The sequence below is a fragment of the Bos grunniens genome, chromosome 18, assembly GCF_055505025.1.
Source record: "Bos grunniens cultivar Pamir isolate PY7600 chromosome 18, Bosgru_T2T1.0, whole genome shotgun sequence".
NCBI classification, from domain to species: Eukaryota; Metazoa; Chordata; class Mammalia; order Artiodactyla; family Bovidae; genus Bos; species Bos grunniens.
The window spans coordinates 65,647,109-65,663,426 of NC_141182.1; the positions used below are offsets into that span (position 1 = coordinate 65,647,109).

At 46.3% G+C, this 16,318-nt stretch overlaps 1 protein-coding gene and 1 long non-coding RNA gene across 3 annotated transcripts in view; one reads left to right on the plus strand and one right to left on the minus strand.

Annotated features, from left to right (window-relative positions):
• Positions 1 to 8,421: 8,421 nt before the first annotated feature.
• LOC147354848 (uncharacterized) lies at positions 8,422 to 10,928 on the plus strand. The gene is made up of 2 exons (XR_015146692.1): positions 8,422 to 9,407; positions 10,633 to 10,928. It is a non-coding gene; the product is annotated as an uncharacterized LOC147354848 (long non-coding RNA).
• Positions 10,929 to 13,612: 2,684 nt separating this feature from the next.
• The window catches only part of LOC147354849 (zinc finger protein 587B-like), a 33,938-nt gene continuing 31,232 nt past the window's right edge, over positions 13,613 to 16,318 (minus strand). For both annotated transcript variants that reach the window (XM_086355071.1, XM_086355069.1), the window contains exon 5: positions 13,613 to 16,255. In XM_086355071.1, coding sequence (XP_086211197.1) covers positions 14,955 to 16,255 — 1,301 coding nt within the window. In that variant the 3' untranslated portion in view covers positions 13,613 to 14,954. The remainder of the gene's footprint in view (positions 16,256 to 16,318) is intronic.

Genomic DNA, 16,318 nt, shown 5'->3' on the forward strand with positions numbered 1-16,318 from the left:
CTGCTGAGTTTTCCAAATTTGCTGGCATATTGAGTGCAGCACTTTCACAGCATCATCTTTCAGGATTTGGAATAGCTCAACTGGAATTCCATCACCTCCACTAGGTTTATTCGTAGTGATGCTTTCTAAGGCCCACTTGACTTCACATTCCAGGATGTCTGGCTCTAGGTCAGTGATCACACCATCGTGATTATCTGGGTCGTGAAGATCTTTTTTGTACAGTTCTGTGTATTCTTGCCATCTCTTCTTAATATCTTCTGCTTCTGTTAGGTCCATACCATTTCTGTCCTTTATCGAGCCCATCTTTTCCTGAAATGTTCCCTTAGTGTCTCTAATTTTCTTGAAGAGATCTCTAGTCTTTCCCATTCTGTTGTTTTCCTCTATTTCTTTGCATTGATCACTGAGGAAGGCTTTCTTATCTCTCCTTGCTATCCTTTGGAACTCTGCATTCAGATGCTTATATCTTCCCTTTTCTCCTTTGCTTTTCGCTTCTCTTCTTTTCACAGCTATTTGTAAGGCCTCCCCAGACAGCCATTTTGCTTTTTTGCATTTCTTTTCCATGGGGATGGTCTTGATCCCTGTCTCCTGTACAGTGTCATGAACCTCATTCCATAGTTCATCAGGCACTCTATCAGATCTAGCCCCTTAAATCTATCTCTCACTTCCACTGTATAATCATGAGGGGTTTGATTTAGGTCATACCTGAATGGGCTAGTGGCTTTCCCTACTTTCTTCAATTTAAGGGAGCCTCGTATTAGTGACAAAAGGTAATCCTATCTATCAGGAAGTTCCAAGGATTTTAGGACCTCTGCCAGGATCTGTGAGCAAAAACCAAATAAATTTCTCATTATACCATATTATTGGATCAGTATTAAACCAGAGTGTGATGTACATCACAAGCAAACTCTAAGAAATTGCAGAGACAGGAAAAAAAAAAATCCCCTCACTCTCTTATGTACACAGGCACATAGAACCCATTATATACTTGTTTTCAAGATAGGTATAACAAGTAAGAGGACTTGATGGCACCATGAAAGATGAAATAAAATGAGTTGCTCATGTCAGTGAGTTTTTAAATGGAGCCTAGGGACCATTAAAGAATTGATTCTTATGCATGTCCTCACCCCGTGAACTGTGAACTTTTGGACAGGGTCAAACCACAAGTATTTTCAAGAGCTCTGCAAAAGTACCTTGCTCCAGGAACAGACTTTTGCTTAGTGATATTTAGCGACCAAACACGTTTAGCCAAGACTAGCCTTCTGCCGCCAACGCCAATCAAAATACTTGGAATTATGTAGACGTCCCCCTTTTTGCCTTTAAAAACTCCTGACTTTCACTTGCTTCAAATGAAACCTATTTGAGTTAGGTTGCTCTGCAAATCTGGTGTGCCTTGAACAGCAATTCTTTGATCACAAGTAAATGCTTCGCCTTGAGTTCTGCCTGTGTTTTCATGTTGACATGGCACCCAGTGTGTCCCAAGTGTCCCTGGTAAGCGGGGTGGCCATCTGTCGCCCTCGCTTATTGGCTTTATCTAGAGGAAAGACAAGCTACTTTCATCCCTGTGACAGGAGTTGGTTTTTTTCATATTGGAGCGAGGCACCCACCAAAGTTAGTCCCTTACCCTCCCATAGAAACCTGGAGAGAGGCAAGCTAGCGGGCTCCCTCGATGTTTACATTTCAAAAAACTGGCTCTCAAGATGTTTCCATTTTAAAGAAATGGTTCCTAGTTTCTTAAGAAACTCATGAAAATGAAAAACAAAAAAGCCCAACGGACAAAAGTCCCATCTAGTCTTCAAAGTGATCCCTTTTAAAGAGATGAGGAAGTGCTTAGATTTAGCTCTAAGCTAAATTCTCTGACAAAAGGCAGGGAGAATCCCCACATTTTCTATAGGGAGAATTAAGCTCCTTCTATTTAATTTGTTTTTCACACACCCAGAAACACGGAGTATATTTGACATTCTAGCCACTGATGGATCTGCCTAAGAAAAGCCCTGAGAGTCTGTGTGGTATTTGGGAGCCTATTCATACCAAAGTGTAGAGAGAGGGCCATTGGGTAATCAGATTTTTACTTCTTTTTTGTCCTGAAAATTGAAAGCATTGCAGGGCTCACTTAGGGAACCACGATGTTACAAGTGTAAAATTTCCTCACTAGGGAGTCTATCTAAACCCTGTCCCTCTTTGTCCTGTTTGTATCCCTCTCATCCACTCTTTTGCTTTCCTCTACAGTGCTCTGAGTTGGCTGAAGTACTTCAGTGTGTCTTGAATTTGCAGTTTCTTGTGGAGGAGACACATTCTCAGAGAATGGATGTTGAGTCTGGTTGTTCAAATCTCTGGCATTGTCAGCCTTCTCAGATTCCAGGTGGGAAAAGAAAAGTCTGTTAGATCATTCTTCTCCTGCGCACATACAGTCACTCTCACCTTTTAACTGGCCCAAGAGATGCAAACTATGATTTGAAAAAGTCTGCTAGACCTCACTTGAAATATATTTGTAGGTTAACAAAACTCAGTTGAAAAGAAAACTTTTGAAAAGGACGTGTTGATGATATCGGGGGTGGGGGGCGGGGGGGAAGTGTCCTAACATAGGATGAAAGAAAGATAACCATTAATCTTTAAAAAATTATTTATTTATTTATTTTTACCATTAATCTTCTAATGCTTTACGAAGATTAGGCTCTTTATTTTTTTATTTATCCTTTATTGACTTACAGTTTACAGTGTTTTTTGGGCAGGCTCTTTATATTGCTACATAAATTCTTAGTGAAAGATATTTTTGAAGGAAAAATTGTTAGAATGTGATTTTGAATAATAGCCTTGACTTTCAGGTTACCAGATAAGAAGAAGTAGGAAACTCAACAAAATTTGCTTTCAGGAGTCTTTAAACATTTGTTTATGTATGCAGATGTTTACAAATTATGTATTTTTAAAGTTTCTCATTATATTGACTTTCTGAACAAATTAAATTGATTTAATAATTTTATTTGACAAATGGAATTACCTTTTGCTGATTTTATCACCATGTTTAAAAGTATGTAATCACAGTATTGTAGTTTAATAAGACTTAAGATTTAGTTTCTAATGATTTCAGATTTATAAATTACATACATTGAATTTATGGGTCAACTAAGTTATTATTTCCACAAATTATTCTATTTCTTTAGTTCAGTGTCTGAACATGAAGCATCCTTCATTCTGTCCCAGCCCCTCTATCTTTCCTGAATGTTCACTCAGCTTCCCAATACCAGCTTTTCTCTCTCACTGGAATACTCTGCCCAACACTCAATATATAGGAAGTTTTTCTCAAGGTATCTTTTCTTGAGCCTTCAGACTAGGTCAAGTCCACTACTTATATTTTGTCGTAGTCACTGAAACTTGACTTTCCAACATTTACAGTACTTTAGATTATGTAATAATTGGTAAGACTGTGCACTGGCTCAACTGTCTTTTTGTTTTTTAAACCAAAGCTAAGATGCCACCGACTATAAAACAGACCGTTCTTGTACAGTGTGTGCATGCTCGGTCGAGTCTGACTGTGACCCCACAGACTCCTCTGTCCATGGAGTTTCCCAGGCAAGAATACTGCAGTGGGTTGTCATTTCCTTCTCCAGGGGATCTTCCCAACCCAGGGATCAAACCTGAGTCTCCTGTGGCTCCTGCATTGGCAGGAGAATTCTTTACAGAAAGCCACATAACCTGGGAAGCCCAGGTTATGCTTTTAAATGCTCAAATGAATCCCTGCCTTTTCCTTCTTAAATTACAGCATCTACAACTGCTATCATTTATAATTTTTATTCACCTTATGAAGAAGAAAATATTTTGAATTGCTGACCCTGGTTTTCCACACTGCCTATGACCCTCTCCAGCAGACCCAGAAACTCCCTTAGTCCGAGTCGGGGAGATGGTGTTTTGTTTTGAATTGTAGTTAAAAATGTGTATCACATAACATTATTTTGCTATTTATAAGTGGCATGAAGTCGTTTACATTCTCCTTGTGTTAAAACTATTAAATCAATCTTTAAAACAGCCCTAGTGGGAATTCCCTGGTGGTTCAGTGGTTAGGTTTCAACATTTTCCCCACCAGGGGCCAGGTTCAATCCCTGGTCGGGGAACTAAGATCACACAAGCTGTGTAGCTCAGCATAAAAATATAAAATAAAACGCCCTGGTATCACAACTCAGAGTCACAGTTGGCACAAAGAGAGCACCCATCTTCATTCAGTGGTGGCATTTGTGGGGTTCAGTCATGTTTATCCATCTTCCTTTTCAGTGGGGAGGAGGGAGTGTGTGACATTCAGAAGTGGCTAGATGGTAGTGTAAATTCAAAACGACCTGCATGTCAAATCGACCACACACATTCAGAAATCTTTCAAAGTCAGTCCCTTAGAGTCTGACCTTAGAGTCAGTCAGTCCCGTGTGCTGGAGTCCCAGTATCTATAACTAATCTTCATGTTTTTCTAACCTTCACTTCGGAGAAGGCAATGGCACCCCACTCCAGTACTCTTGCCTGGAAAATCCCATGAACGGAGGAGCCTGGTGGGCTACAGTCCAGGGGGTCGCTAAGAGTCAGACACGACTGAGCGACTTCACTTTCACTTTGCACTTTCATGCATTGGAGAAGGAAATGGCCACCCACTCCAGTGTTCTTGCCTGGAGAATCCCAGGGACGGGGGAGCCTGGTGGGCTTTCGTCTCTGGGGTCGCACAGAGTCAGACACGACTGAAGCGACTTAGCGTAGCGTAGCGTAACCTTCACTTTCCCTCTCTTTGCTTGATGGTCCAGTGACTAAGATTCCATGCTCCCACTGCAGGAGCCCCAGGTTCCAGGTTCAATCCCTTGTCGGGGAACTAGATCCCACATGCCACAAGTAAGACCCGACACGGCCAAGTAAATAAATAAAAAGAAATACGTAAAAAAAAAAAAAGAGTGTTCTATTTAAAAAAGTGAATTCTGATGCTTACAGACAACTCACTGGCGTGGAATTATTCGTAGAAGAGTGGCAGAGGAGAAGGCTCTGAGTCTCTCTCTCTGGCTCTTGTTTGTGGGGAGTGGAGTTAGGCAAGGACCCGCAGTGGCAGGGGGGGGCGGGGCGTTCTGGACTCTCTATTCTAATTTTACTGTGAACCTAAACTCCTCTTTAAAAAATGCAATACAGAATCGACCTTTTGTGAACACTTCTTTCAACATACATGCTTTCACTATGTTCACCTAGCATCCCCATATCGCTCCCAACACTGCTCTCTCTTGCCATTGACACCAATGACTTATTTGGTGAACATTACAGTGCTCACTTGCCATCTACCATTGTACTGGACTTCCTAACAGCCGTAGGGAAGGAAAAATTCTCTCCCCTCTTAGTGTCTATGGCTGGGCCCAAAGTTGAAACTGACAAAAGGCAGATTAACAGGAGTAGGGCATGCACATTTTATTAAATGTTTATGTGTCCATGGGAGCATTCATGAAAGAATGAAGACCCAAGTATACCAAGAACAGGAAGCTTCTACACCTTTTAGTCAAAGGATCAATTTGTGAAAAATTGAGAAGGAAAAGGGATTTGGGCTGTGGGTATTTCATGGTGAAGAAATAGAAGATAAGGATGAGATTAACAAGGTTTGTTAAACTGAGCGCAGACTGCTCAGTCCCCAGTTCTCCCTTTGACAACCCTGTTTCCTATCTCTGGTGTTTCAAATGTCTTCCTCTGGGGAAAGGGAGGGTGCATTTCACATGGGAGCTTTAGAGTCAGAGCGTCTTCCTCACACCTGCTGCATCGTAACTGCCTGGAATTCAAAATAGTTGCTGTGCCGGGGCTTTCCTGGTGGTCCAGGCAAGAGAGTCCGCCCGCCAACGCAGGGGACGTGGGGTGGGTCCCTGGTCTGGGAAGATCCCACTTGCTGTGGAGCAGCGGAGCCCATGTGCTGCAGCTACTGAGCCTGTGCTCTAGAACCAGTGAGCCTGAGCCCATGCTCTGAAACAGGATAAACCACCGCAGTGAGAAGACTGTGACCCCAATGAAGAGCAGCCATGCTCACCGCAATGGGAGAAAGCCCACGCACAGCAACGAAGATCCAGCACAGCCTTCAATATAAATAAATTAATCTTTAAAAACTAACCACCAAGAAAAAATTGATGTACCGAAGTGTGGGGGAGACTTTGGGGTGAAGTGTCCTGGTTTCCTTCAGAGCAGTAGGGGAAAGGGGCTCGCCAGCCTTGGTTTCTTGGGCTCCTGATGCCAGAGGCTTCTTTCACTGCTGCCTTTCTTGATGCTCCTCCATAGCACTGCTTGCCAGCGTAATCTCCTCCACCTCAACGTTAAAACTGGAAGTGTTCCACCCTGGATCCTAAAGTCCATAACCAAAGTGATTTAAAAAATAGCCTTAGTGATCTAGTTTGTTTTAAGGCATTATAACCCCCAGATCTTATCTCCTTCCAGAATTAGCTATATGACCATCTGCTTGGTTTTCTGACTTGGATGCCTCATAGAAACGACATATTAAAAGTGGTGCAGCACGAAAACCCTGTTCTTTCTCACCCTGGATGGGCCACAGACTGTGCCGTGTCTGAATGGATTCCACCACTCTTCACCCAGTGACTGTTCTAGACCCTGGAAGCGTTCCCTCATCCTGTATTTCCACATGACACGGACAACCCATTGCCCAGTCCTGTCCCTTCTTCCTTCCATTTATATCTCCAAGCACTTCTAGTTCCTCAGCTACCCCTGGTGTTGTTCAGCCACTAAGTTGTGTCCGGCTCTTGGCTGACAGTATTGAGTGTAGCACTTAATATAGCAGCATCCTTTAGGATTTTCAGTAGCTCACCTGGAATTCCGTCCCCTCCACTGGATTTGTTCCTAGTAATTCTTCCTAAGGCCCACTTGACTTCACAGCTACCCCTGCCACCAACTAGTTTATTTAACCACTCATTCCTTGAAGGAATCCGTGTTGTTTCCAGTTTGGCACTCTGATGAACAAGAGATGCTAAGGCCATGCAAGTTCAAGATTTTGGGGGAGATAAATGTTATTTGTTGGCGAGAGATTGGGGGAGCTCCTCCAGACCACCCTCTTATTTGATGCCTCACTCCCTAGAAGAACTCACATGATCCCACAAAGCTGACTTCCTGCAGGTGAAACTGCTACCCCATGGCCCATGGCCCAAGGCCCTGCAAGCCTCAACTATACAAGAACCCTCATCAGGTATTCCAAGGGCTTCCTGGGAGCCAGGCAAGGCCAGAGTTTCCTTTGGAATGTGCAGGTTTTGAACACTGTGGGCCTGCTGAGTCAATCATTTACTACATGGTCTATTTTAATTTGACTGGAGTTGAGTTTCTGGATTGTATGGTACTTGGAAAGTTTTTTGTTGTTTGTGTTTGTAAACCACCACTGTTTTCCACAGTGGCTGTACCACTTTACATCACCGCTAGGATGAATGATTGATTTTCCCTTGACCTCCTCACCATTTTGCTACTGTTCTGTATTTTCTTTGAGGTGTTCTGAGGGATCTGCCTAGGTATATCCCTATGATTTCCATTTGCATTCCTAGGAAATGCCTCATAGCTTTCCATATGCATATTTGCCATTTAATGGTATCTCTTTCTCTTGGGTAAAATATATTATGTGTATTTTGTCTATTTTATATTTGGATTTTTTTTAAAAGATAACACCATGATGTTTTGAGAATTTTTCATATTCGTATCTGACACGTGGTTTGCACATGTTTTCTCTCCTGGCCTCTGTCCTTGGTCCTTTCATCCTCTTCACAAGGTGCTTCAGAGCGTAGGTTTTTAATTTTGACAACTTTCAGTGTCTCCATTTCTTTTCATGGATCACACTTCTGGTGTCAAATTTTAAAATCACTGTACCTGACCCTGGGCTTCTCCGGTGGCTCAGTGGTAAAGAATCTGCCTGTGATGCAGGAGTCACAGGAGACACAGGTTCTATCCCTGGGTCAGGAAGATCCCCTGAAGGAGGAAATGGCAACCCACTCCAGTAGTTTTGCCTGGAGAATCCTATGGACAGAGAAGCCTGGTGGGTTACATTCTATAGGGTTGCAAAGAGTTGGACATGACTGAAGTGACTTAGCACGCATGCACAACTGACTCTAGATCCCCAGTTTTTCTCTTGGGATTTTTTTTTTCCCTCTAAAGTGGAAACCTACAACTAGAGCTACAACTGGAGAAACCTTGTGTGCAGCAAGGGAACCAGCACAACCAAAAAAAGGCCTCTGCTCAAAATGATGGAATTCAGACATTCATCCAGGAAATCCCCGGTGGTTCAGTGGTTAGGATGCAGTGTTTTACTGCTGAAGACCCAGATTCAATTCCTGCTTGGGAAACTAAGATCCTGCAAGCCACGTGGCTCTGCCAAAGTAAACAAACCTCACCTTCCCACAAACGAAACTATTAATCCATTGTTTTCTATGCATCCTTATATGCTTTTTTTTTTTTTAATAAGGATCTATTTATTTATTTTTATTTTACTTTTTGGCTGTGATGGATCTTTGTTACCCTTCATGCTAGAGTGCAGGCTTCTCAATGCCGTGGCTTCTCTTGTTGCAGAGCATGAGCTCCGGCCAAGGGGGCTTCAGTAGTTGCAGCACATCTGGTCAGTAGTTGGTGCCTCATTGTGCTTAGTTGCCCTGTGGTGTCTTCCTGGACCAGGAGTCCAACGTGTCCTCCGCACTGGCAGGCAGATTCTACCACTAGACGACCAGGGAAGCCCCCTTGGAAGCTTTTAGCTGTACATTGCCTGCTGCAGAGTTTATTTAAGCCCTTTGGGGAGCCTGGGAACTCTCTGGTCTCACTCTGGGCAGCCCGCCTGAGGGCCCAGGCTCAGAGGTGGGCCTGGAGGAGGCCAGGGATCCCCGTTGCCCACAGTGCGCTCCCGCTGCCCCAGGATCTGGGTCTGTCCCATTGACGTTCCTGCCGGTTGTCGGGCGCCACCTGAAGCCTCTTTTATATCGTCCTTTCCCTCTGCAGCCGCGGCCCCCAACCTTCGTGGCACCGGGGACTGGTTCTATGGAAGAGAATTTCCCATGGACAATGGGGAAGGGGGTGGTTCAGGCGGTAATGAGGCAGGAGGTGGGTGGGTCCCAGGTGAGCACTGGAGATTCACTCCCTGTGGACTGAAACTCCAAGTTGAGAATAGCAGGACAATTTAGGGAGGAGGCTGGGCCCTGCCCAGACCACACATTTCTCAGGAGACCTGTCTGACCACATGTGCACAGAAAGTCTCCTCGGAGGTCAAAGGGGAGTGATGTTAACTAATGCCAGGCTACCCACGGGCCTCTTCGCTGGAACCCATCTTGGCTAAGACGAGTGCGCACATCCAGGAGAATCCTGAGATGCACCAAATACGGCCTGTGAACCAGGCAAATCAAAATGACCCGCCGAAGGAAACCCGGAAGAAATGCCCCGACTAAGTAAGTAAAACTGCCGCGAGGGTTCGACTCAGTGACTCCCTTTCCCTCAGTCGGCCGGAGTGTTTATCCACGCGCCCTGTACTCTCTCCTCTTTAGTAAATACTCACTACTTTCTGTCTTTGCTGGCATTCTTCTCTGCAAAGCTGAAGGGTTGGGACACTTGTCACCGACCACCGGTCTAGGTAGTATCTGGTGCTTTCACCGTGGCGGCCGCCCTGACTCTGGCTCGGAACCGAAGCCTGGGAGGCCGCAGGGGCAGGCGGAATCGGCTGGCTGTTGCTGGGCGGTGGGCCTCCTCTCTCCGGAGGCTGTGCCGGCAGGTTCTGGGGGCGGAGGCCGAGACCGGCCCCTCAGTCCAGGCCTGGGTGTGGGGCTGCCCGGCCGATCGACCAGCCTCCACCGGAGCCCCTCCGGCCGGCGCGGGGAGCGGGAGAGGGTCTCCCGGGACCAGAGGTGGGAATCAGGCCAGGCCTGGCTGGGAGGCCGGGGCGAGCCGGGCTGCAGATCCACCTGGTCCCGGCCTGTGGACTCCGTCCCCCGCAGCCACGACTCCGGGCGCTGGGTCTCCTGGGCCCCGTGTCTCCGGGGAGGCAGTGACACCCCCCCCCCCGCACCCCCCTCCCCCCCCCCCGCCCCCGGAGCCCAGTGGGCTGTTTGGTTCGCTCCTGAGACGGTGCTGCGTACGCGGGTTTCAAACCCTGTGAGCGCTGAGCTGGGCCTCTTTGCATCTGTTTTGGCATCCGCTGGGGATGTGCCGGTGAGGGGGTCCTCCGCCCACAAAACTTGTCTTGATATTTGGTGAGGGGGCTGCTGGTGCATTGATGAGGAACGCAACTCACTGCGTGGGCACTAGGGCGTGCCCCCTCCCCTGGCGGTGTCCCCACCTACCTGAGTCCTTGAAGGGACCGCGTCTTACCTGTGGCCTGGAGACGCCTCTGCACTGCCCTGAGACTCTCCCCCCAAGTACTGAGAGTGTACTCTGGCCTCAGACATGTTCCAGTGGTGTTTCCTCTCCTTTCATCCCCTGAATCTCATGCCTGCCCTTTCATCACATCTAGACTGGAGTGTGCTCTTACCCGTTTTTAGTTTATACGACTTATAACCCAACCCCCTGCACTATTTACTACACGAAACTACTCTTTCTCCTTGGAAATTTTCATCCTATTAATTTCTTTTCTTCATTCTCTGTCTTCCTGACTCCCCGCACCCCGCCCCCCCACCTCAGGGTCCACACTTTATTGTCAGAAAGGAGGCCCTACAGAGCAGGGCCAATGCATGTGATCTAAAGAGGTCACTGTGGAGAAAAACCAAGATCATGCTGGCAGAAGAGATCACCGAAGGACACAGTCCAGGGGAGGTCAGCAAGCCAGGAACATAGCAGGCACGGTGAGCCAAGGCCAAGGTGGCCAGGGCACACAGTGGCCAGGTCATGGGGCGAGGGAGGCCAGTGCCCACCCCTCCTGCTTCCTGTAGCTCTCCAGGTGTGCAGGGGCCCAGCCTCGTGGGAGGAGGAAGCACAGGAAGCCAAGTGAGCCCAGTGAGGACACCCCATGGGCTGGAGCTGCTCCCTGGAAGCGTGGAGTGGACCTGGGCACGCGGCGCTGGGAGCGGCCAGCCTGGCCTCCCAAGCCTCTCAGCAGCAGCAGGGACACAGTCGCACGGAGGGGACTGCAGGACGCAGGCAGCTGGAGCCCAAGGTGTGAGGTCGGAATCCCCCCTCACCTATTAACCACAAAGGCCTCCTCGTTTTTTTGTCTCCTGTGCACCACACGCTTGGACTAATGCGTGGCACACAGTGGTGACTAGTGTGCGTGTGTGCAAAGTCACTTCAGTCGTGTCTGACTCTGCAAATTCATGGATTGTGTAGCGCACCAGTCTCCTCTGTCCCTGGGATTCTCCAGGCAAGAATACTGCAGTGGGTTGCCCTGCCCTCCCACAGGGGCTCTTCATGACATGACCCAGGGATGGAACCTACGTCTCACGTCTCCTTTGTTGTCAGGTGGGTGCTGTACCCCCAGTGCCACCTGGAAGCCAGGCGATTCTAACAGATGCGTTCAAAAGCAGCAAAGGCATTCTCTAATGTTCCAACTGGCTCGTTTGAACATTAGAGAATGTTCTCTCTCTAATTTGGCTGGTTTTAAGTTGGCTTTTTTCCCCCTGTTGTGGAAGTTAGTAAGTTTTGAGTGGGGACTTCCCGGTCGTCCACTGGCTAAGACGTCATGCTCCCAATGCAGAGGGCCAGGGTTTGACATTTGGTCAGGGAACTGAGATCCCATATACTGCAACTAAAGATCCTGCACGCCACAGCGAAGATCAAAGATTCCCCCTGTGCTGCAACTGACACCTGGTGCAGCTCAAGCAAGTTAAGTCCCCAGGCCACTTCAAAGCAGAAGTGTTTTCTTCCCGAATCCCCTTCCTCCCCATTTAAGTACTTTGCTGGAGTTTAAGCTCTGTCTTATTTCTGTATCCTTCCCAAATTGTTGTGATGTACAAGGGATTATTTCTTAATTTCGTTGTCAAACTTCCAACTGTCCCAAACAAGTGACTAACCTCAACAGAGTCCATAAGCAGTTCTTTCGTTCCTAGGCGGGACTCACCTCATTACTACAGTGACCTCAAAAGTCTTGCCCAAACCAGCACTCAACTCTCTTTCCCTTGGTGTTTCACTTAGTATGTCTGGCAAAAATTTACAAGTTTTGACTTTTTACTGTGATAATGTTGTGCAGGGACATCATCCAAGTCTTAATTCACATTGTAATTAGTGATTATTTATAGCGAAGTAACTTGTAGGTACTTTTTAATACCACACGAAAATACCAGGTTTTCTCTCTCCCTACTCCTTTAAAGAGCTAGTAATATTGAACTGGCACAAAAATTTGTCTAGGTTTTGCTATTAAGATGTTATGCAGAAAACTGACTGCACTTTTTGGCCGACTCACCATGTGCTGTAGGTCCCAGCCACTGGTAGCAGTGATGGATGCTCTCAGCTGGGATGCCCCAGGCACTCACTGGAAGACCTTGTAACTTCACTGAGTCCTACTGCCATTCCCCCTGCACTGCAGTGCTTGTGGTTCTTACTATAACCGTAGGAAGAACGTCAACAAAATCTGATCCGAAACTTGAGGAACAAGACATTACTGAGCGACTGTGGAGGGTGTCCTGGGGGCATGCCACAGTGAGGTGGTGAGGGAAAGGAAGGGAACACAGACTTGAAGCTCTGCCTTTATTAGTTTCCAAGGGTGGTGGTCTCTAGGGTTTCATGGTTTTCACTTGTCCTGAGTAGGTTTACAGAGCTCAAGAGTGTATTAGGGTGCAGGAGACTGGAAGGAAGGGTTTCTTACACTGGGGCACATACAAGTACTTGAATGTTTTCCAGGCTATGCTGAGTGCGGGATCGCAAAACGGACAAATCATCAGCAACTTCCAGAACAGCCAGCTTACAAGCACGGGGCCTGGGTGCAGCCAGTATGTTTAAACAGCTTCAGAGAGACCAAACGAACCACATCTAGAATGTGGTAAATTCTACTGGAATGATGGATGAAACTTATGAAACATAGAAGCTTCTAAAGATGTATTTTGCAAGCAGCTTGGGATACCTCAGTACTGTATTTTGTGTATAAGTTACTTGGAGCAATGAAGATTCTTTATCTTAGAGTGGTCCTGAGATGTTAGGTGTTACAATCCACTATTATAGTGGGCCTAGTGAGCTAGATGAAGGCCGAGTGAAAGCTTCAGAAAGCTGAAGCTCCCGTCACCCATTCCTTTCCAGCGGTTATAACATAAGGCTTTATTTGTAACAGCCAAAACTGGGAACAAGCCAATGTGCAATTAGGTGGGTAAACAAACGGGTACCTCTATAGAGGAATACTCTGCTGAGAAATGAAGGTACTTACATAAGCAACACTGTGAACTGCACAGGGAAGAAAGCACAATATCAATTAAAAAGTAAACAGTTTAATGATTCCAACTATATAAAATTTTATAAAACAAGCTAATTTACTGTGAAAGAGTAAAATCAATAGCAACTATAAAGGACAGAAGGGAGAGTTTTTAAAAGGGTACAAGTGAGTTTCCTGGTAGCCTAGAGGCTAGAAACCTGGGCTTCACTGCCACAGCCCCAGATCAACCTCTGGTTGACTTGAGATATCCCAGAAGCTATGCAGTGTGGCTAAAAAAAAAAAAAATGAAAGGGAACAAGCAAACTATTTGTTGTAGATATGTTTTTTAATAGTTTTATGGGTGTACAAGTAAACAGTATCATATTGTACAATTTTAATCAATTATATTTCAATAAAACTTTGTAGAAATTTGTTTTATATAGAAATTTTCCTAGTCTTTTTTTTTTTTCCCATAACCAGAGCTTTAGAAACCTGCCTTTCCCTGGCAGGCCCTCCATCAAGGAAAAAAATATACTGGTAAAGACTGTTTTTGAGTCAGCAGGAAACTGGTCACAAAAGCTATATCCCTGGGCTCCAGCTTCATCCCCATCTGTCGTTGTCTGTGCAGCATGATGCTTAGGGTGAAAAGGCCAGAGGTTATGAGAATAAGCAAAGCTTTATTTGCTCTGACAATGACCGCAACTGAAGGAAGAATACATAAGCGGAGTGTACTCACGCATCTAACACACCAGTCACTGGGACATTTGTGGAGGTGCCTTTACAGCAGGCACGTCCTTTCATTGCCACAGCCTCCTCCAGTGCACATAACCACATCCAGCATTTCTGTGTGAAGTTTCTGGCTTCACCCTTGAAATCGTTCAGTAACACCAGAAAACCCAGCTCGAGACCTGAAGGCACATGATTTCTGCAGTACCTGGAGCTTCTCCACAACAGTGCTCAGCATTGTGTGTAATACTGGGGAAAAGGGAACTGATTTCTATACTTCTCACAGAAGCACCAGAGGTGCTTCTTACAGGTGACCTCTGGGTCCCCAAATTCCTTGCATCCAAGCCATAAATTACGGCCCTTTACTAAAAGCCCTCTCTCTTTCCCAGGAGACTTTTGGCAGCTATGCAAGCTGGACCTCTAGGGGAAGATGGTAAGCCTATTGCTGTCAATGTTACCCACACTTCGCTAAAATTGGATTGAGCCCTAATTTGTCAGAGGGGAAGGAATATGAAGTACCCCTGAAAATTATTCATACTGTTCTATAGAGAATGGGACAGAGATGAGACATCTCCCTCCCCTGATCAAACTGCCAGGACTGATAAAAAGTGTTGGAACCTGGAAACTACTGGCTGGTAGGGGTGAGGCTTCTGCTACAGAAACCAGAAGGGATGTAACTGAGGAAACAGAGCCAGCAGTGAAATATGCAGAAAGGCTCCTAAAAGCTTCCCACCAACCTACAAACGCAAAGGGAATGTTTCTGCTGTGTATGTTCAGCTGTATAATGCTCAACTTCTAGGAGATGGCCCCTTCACCAAGAAACCCATGTTCCCTGTTGGGCTTAGACCTTTAAGATGGTTTCCCCAAATGTGCTGCATAATTTTCTAGTTGAATATAGACACTGGCTGTGACTGGTGTTCTCACAGTCATTGCATTCGTGAGGTTATCTGGTGTGCAGTTTTCTGTGTTGAATGATGTGGGAGCTTTGACTAAAGGATTTCCCACATTCCCCACATTCGTAAGGCTTTTCTCCTGTGTGAACTCTCCGGTGCTGAATGAGATTGGACTTTTGGCTGAAGGATTTCTCACATTCATCACACTTGTAAGGTCTGGCTCCAGTGTGAATTCTCTGGTGTTGATTGAGGGTGGAACTGTGGCTAAAGGATTTCCCACATTCCCCACACTCATAAGGCCTCTCTCCAGTGTGAATGCGCAGGTGCTGCACAAGTTTGCATTTGTAACTGAAAGATTTTCCACATTCAGTGCATTTATAAGGCCTTGCCCCACTGTGGATCTTCTGGTGTTGAATGAGATTGGAGCTTTGGCTAAAGGAATTCCCGCACTCACCACACTTATAAGGCCTGGCTCCAGTGTGAACTCTCTGGTGTTTAATGAGAGTAGAGCTATAGCTGAAGGATTTCCCACACTCACCACACTCATAAGGCCTCACTTTACTGTGAATCTGTAGGTGCTGCACAAGTCTTAGTTTGTAGCTAAAGGCTTTCCCACATTCATTGCACTTATAAGGCCGTGCTGCAGTGTGACTTCTGTGGTGTTGAATGAGTCTGTAGCTTTGGCTAAAGGACTTCCCACATTCGCTGCACTCATAAGGCCTTGCTCCTGTGTTATCAGGTCTCTGGCAATTGATAAGGAGGGAACTTTGGTTAAAAGGTTTCTCACAGTCATCACAGTCCTGATAGTTTTTTCTAGTGAGAATCTGCTGATTCTGAAAAAGTGTGTATTCACAGCTAAACAGTTTCTCATACTCACTGCACTTGTACTGACTTTTTCCACCAAGAAAGGGCTCTGCACACTGAAAGCTGCTCTGTGGCTTTGTCCCTTTGAGTGTGGCCTGATGCTGGAGGAGGTTCAGCATAGCCAGGAAATCCTTGCCCACTTCCTCACAAGTGAAGGGCTTTGCTGATATGTGAAATCTGTAACTTCTCACACATGCCTTGTCTGTGTCCCTTCTGGATGGCTTCTCATTGCTGGGCTCTGGGTGGAGGCCAGGGCTGAACCTTGGTTGCTTCTCACACTCCTCACCGGGCTGTGAGTTTTGCTCAGGATGCAGGCCTTGGTGCTCAGGCAGCTGTAGATCGTCTCTCCTGGCCCTGACACACCCCTCACAGGGCTGAGTCTTCTCAATGGATGGGTATGGAACTACAGTCTTGCCCCGTGATGTTTGTTCTACAGGAACACTCTCCACAGAAAATGCCACTGCCTCCTCCATTCCATACCAACAACCTGAAAGCACAGACGTGCGGGTGAGATGCCTGTCGTCTGTGGTGGAGGGGGCAGCCTCTACAC